Source organism: Paramormyrops kingsleyae, chromosome 12, assembly GCF_048594095.1.
Source record: "Paramormyrops kingsleyae isolate MSU_618 chromosome 12, PKINGS_0.4, whole genome shotgun sequence".
In the NCBI taxonomy this organism is placed as follows: Eukaryota; Metazoa; Chordata; class Actinopteri; order Osteoglossiformes; family Mormyridae; genus Paramormyrops; species Paramormyrops kingsleyae.
Window position 1 is genome coordinate 16,823,490 of NC_132808.1, and position 3,963 is coordinate 16,827,452.

The following is a 3,963-nucleotide window of genomic DNA, read 5'->3' on the forward strand; positions in this document are numbered from 1 at the left end:
CTTTGATATGTTCAAAATGCTGCAAAAGTAAAAGATCACTCACCAACAGTGAACAACCCAAATATCTGTGAGAATGATAAAGCGAATTACTGACTGAACAATAACAAGAACTCTACCGAAACGAGAACTGAAGAAAATTGAATCTTAAAATAAGTACATTAAGTTTCCCTGTAAATAAATTTCACTTAAATTAAATTAAATTTTATTAGTGACGACTGTGACTAGGCCTACATACATTACACATCAATGGTCAATCATTAAAGTTGAATTTGGCTTATGCTTATACGTGTGTGAGTGTGTGTCTGATCAAACAACCCAAGCGCTCTCTCTCTCTCTCTCTCTCTCTCTCTCTCGCTCTCTCTCGGTCCCTCCCTGCTTCTACCTTAGGAAAAAAAACTATCTCCTAAGGCAGGTCTAAAGTCGCAGCGCCGCCCATGTTTTCTCACATTTTGCACCTGCCGTGCGTTTTGCAGGCTCCCTCACAGCACAACCCCATCATACCTGGACAATCGTCTTCGTTGCGCCGTCAGGGACGCAGACAGCTTCGTGTTTCTTGTTACTCTAATTACTGCACAACAAAAACTACCTTTTTCATCCACGCTTTCATTTCGTCATCGCAGTGGCGATCTGTCATTTACTTCAAAAGCGTTAAGACATCAAGGATCAAACAGTAATATTTAAAAAAAAAATAATAATAAACCTGTAAAAAACTCAATTAGCATAAGTAAAGAAGGTTTTGGTGAGGGCATGTGTTTTAAGAGGATCTGAATCATTTCAGCACAATAATATAAGGCACCCTGTGGGCAGAGAGTCTTGGTGCAGCGAAGGGTAACTGTCAGTTTGACGAAACATGTGCTAAGTAACGGACACGGAGGTAACCATGCAGTAAAGCCGCAATCTTCTTCTGCGCCGAGGTGATTTCCGCAGAGTTATACCGTGAAGTTTACCGGTTCGATCCGACAGCGTTTGCGTGACTGCGATGGCTCCGCTGGCCGAGGTGGGAAGCTTCTTACACGGCTTGGATGGTTTGGGACCTGTCGGATCTCACTTTCATCTGACGACTGCTGGGGACGGCTCCTCTCTTCTGGGCGACCACTTGGTCCCAGGCGAGAGACACAGGGGCTCCGCTGCGGATCTGGCGCATCTGAAGGGCCTGCTCCGGAGAAGACAGCTGTACTGCCGCACCGGGTTTCACCTGGAGATACACCCGGATGGCACAGTGCAAGGGACCAGGGAGGACAACAGTCGATTCGGTAATATGTCACTCATAACATTTTACCACCGGCACTATTGTCACCATTATCTAATTTAATTACTGTTTCATGTATGATTCTTAGAATATAACTCCATCATCTGAAAATTTCAAATGTGTTTTCTGTTTCTGAATTGGTTACATTGCAAGTTATTATAGATTTATGCAAGCTCGGACTAGAATTTACTTTCCCTTCTTACATTTGTGACAGAAACATTCTTTTAACTTGGCTCAGTCCGAGTTCAGGTGCAGATTTGCTTGACAAGTAAATACAGTTTAATGGGGGTTTTCCCCAGTTGTACACGCAGAATATTTGTCTTTTTACGCATCGTCAAGTGATTATAAATGGTTATTTGACTTGTATGGAATATGTGAGGAGAAGATTATTTAATCGGGCCCTTATTTGTTATTAGTAAGCGAAGACTCATATAAGTTTGCCTTGTCATAAATATACCCGTTTACAACGACTTTCATCATATTTAAGTTATGTAACATTGACGGATCTAAGACAGAAACTAAGAAAAAAAGTAGCTGTTGATCGAAGTCTTTTTGTGAGTTTTGCAACTCACAGATTGTACCTGTTTAATATGCATTTTTATTAATCGACATTTATTTTTCTTTCAGGTGTTTTGGAATTCATCAGTATTGCCGTTGGGATGATAAGTATCCGTGGGGTGGACAGTGGACTCTACCTAGGAATGAACGACAAGGGAGAGCTTTACGGCTCCGTAAGTATCTATATTCATTGTATTCTGTCTTGTCTATACTGAATTTACCCTGGTAAGACGCTTAATTAATAGCAAGAAAAGCAGCTCGTACTACAATCCTGAAGTCAACTTGCGCATTTGAGTTTTAAAAACACTCAACTTAAAAGGGCATGTATTCTTTTAACAGCAGGTGGCGCAAGTGTTTTCTCTTGTAAATGTGAAACGACCTTAAAATTATAATTGGCTTATGTTTGTTCGATTTGTTGCGCCATATTAAGCATATTATTGTTTTACTAATATTAAAATTATATTTATGTGGTTACATTTTGGGGTTCACGGTTAAGATAAAACTAACTTTTTTGTTTTGTTTTTCGTTTTTTTTCCAGGAAAAGTTAACAGCCGAATGTGTGTTTCGGGAGCAGTTTGAAGAGAACTGGTACAACACATACTCTTCCAACCTCTATAAACACGGGGACAAGGGCTCATACTATTTTGTAGCCTTAAACAAAGACGGAACTCCAAGGGACGGGGCCAAATCGAGGCGACACCAGAAATTCACGCACTTCCTTCCACGGCCTGTGGACCCAGATCGCGTACCTGAACTGTACCGTGAGATTTTGGGCTACAGCTGAGCCGGTTGGGGACATGCTGACGAAGAACATGGCCCTGCGTCTGGGCTGCCGTGGAAACGAGGATATAAACGCACCGCCATTGTGGATAGATAGGGGGCGTCTGGCGGCTGCGAGGGCCACTCCGTCGGAAATCAGTGGGTAAGGCTCAGCATGGGAAGCAAGTCCTGTACTCTGCTGGAGCCAGAGGCAAAAATCAGCAGGCAAAAGGGAGGCTGAACGGCCTGAGGAGGGGACACTGCAGAGTGTCCGGGTAGCAGCTCACTGGTGTGCTGGAGAGTCAAGGAGAAGCAGAAGTTTGGCAGGATGACCTTCCACTTCTGCCTACAGTGACATGACGGACAGTTTAACAGATTGTTCGAAAAGAACTGTGAAGGAATTACAGTGTTGTGACTTTATAGCTAACTGGGCTTAAGGGGAATAAAAGGAAACACAGATAATTTGTCACAGATGGTTATAAAGGTTTTATTTATGGATTCCTGGATACCTATATTTATTTTATCTATTTATTTATTCAAGAATATATTTACGGTTAAATATGCAATATAGAAGAAACAGGTAGAAGTTGTATCGTAATAGAGGCCAATATTTACTTTAACCTGACTGAAGATAGTATTTCGTTATCTTCTTTTAGCGTGTGATTTAGGCTAAGCCATGTTTTGATGTTTCCTTAATGTGGGGGAAAAGGCCCATTTTCTCTGTTTTTAATTTCCCGCACAAGGCCTTCACAAGTTGTGTGCCACATGGTACATTTATTGGGGAATTAAACTATTTAAATGCATTCAAATGCAGCACACGTGTCTCTTTTATTCGAGAGGGGAACCACTTTGTAATGAATTCTTTTTTAATAAAATCATGTGGTGAACATCATCTGAAAGGGGCTTTTAAGTGCTGTCAGGCTATTTTGGTGAGCAGCATCTTGATAGTGAGGCTGATGAGAGACTTGGTTGGCATCAGCAGAGATTCAGTGACAGTGATGTGATGTAGGGCAGTGTTTCCCAATCCTGTCCTCAGAGACCCCCAGACAGTTCATGTTTTTGCTCCCTCCCAGTAGGGACTGGAAGGGAACAAAAACATAGACTGGCTTGAGGTCCTGAGGACCAGTTTGAGAAACACTGATTATAGAGCATAAATACTTTTCAAGAAGTTTATCTAAGTTGAGTACTGCTTGATTGAAACAAAACCTTGGTCTGGATTCGTACTTTATGGACCTGAACTTTCCACCTCTGGAAAAAATCTTCCAAACCACTGCAGTGCCTGAATGAATAGTGTCTCTTGGTGCCTGTGTGCAGTTCTTCCGGTGGCCGGGCCGGAGTAATCTCAGGTTCACTTTGATGGTGAGGCCGGGGTCTCCAATCTGCCATAGGAGCCTAGA

The 3,963-nt window shown here is 42.2% G+C and overlaps 1 protein-coding gene across 1 annotated transcript; it reads left to right on the plus strand.

Annotated features, from left to right (window-relative positions):
- The first annotated feature begins 301 nt into the window (after positions 1–301).
- On the plus strand, positions 302–3,305 carry fgf20b (fibroblast growth factor 20b). The gene is made up of 3 exons (XM_023814756.2): positions 302–1,253; positions 1,877–1,980; positions 2,346–3,305. The coding sequence occupies exons 1-3, from the start codon at positions 980–982 to the stop codon at positions 2,589–2,591; spliced, it is 624 nt and encodes a 207-aa protein (XP_023670524.1). The 5' UTR covers positions 302–979; the 3' UTR covers positions 2,592–3,305.
- The last annotated feature ends 658 nt before the right edge of the window (positions 3,306–3,963 follow it).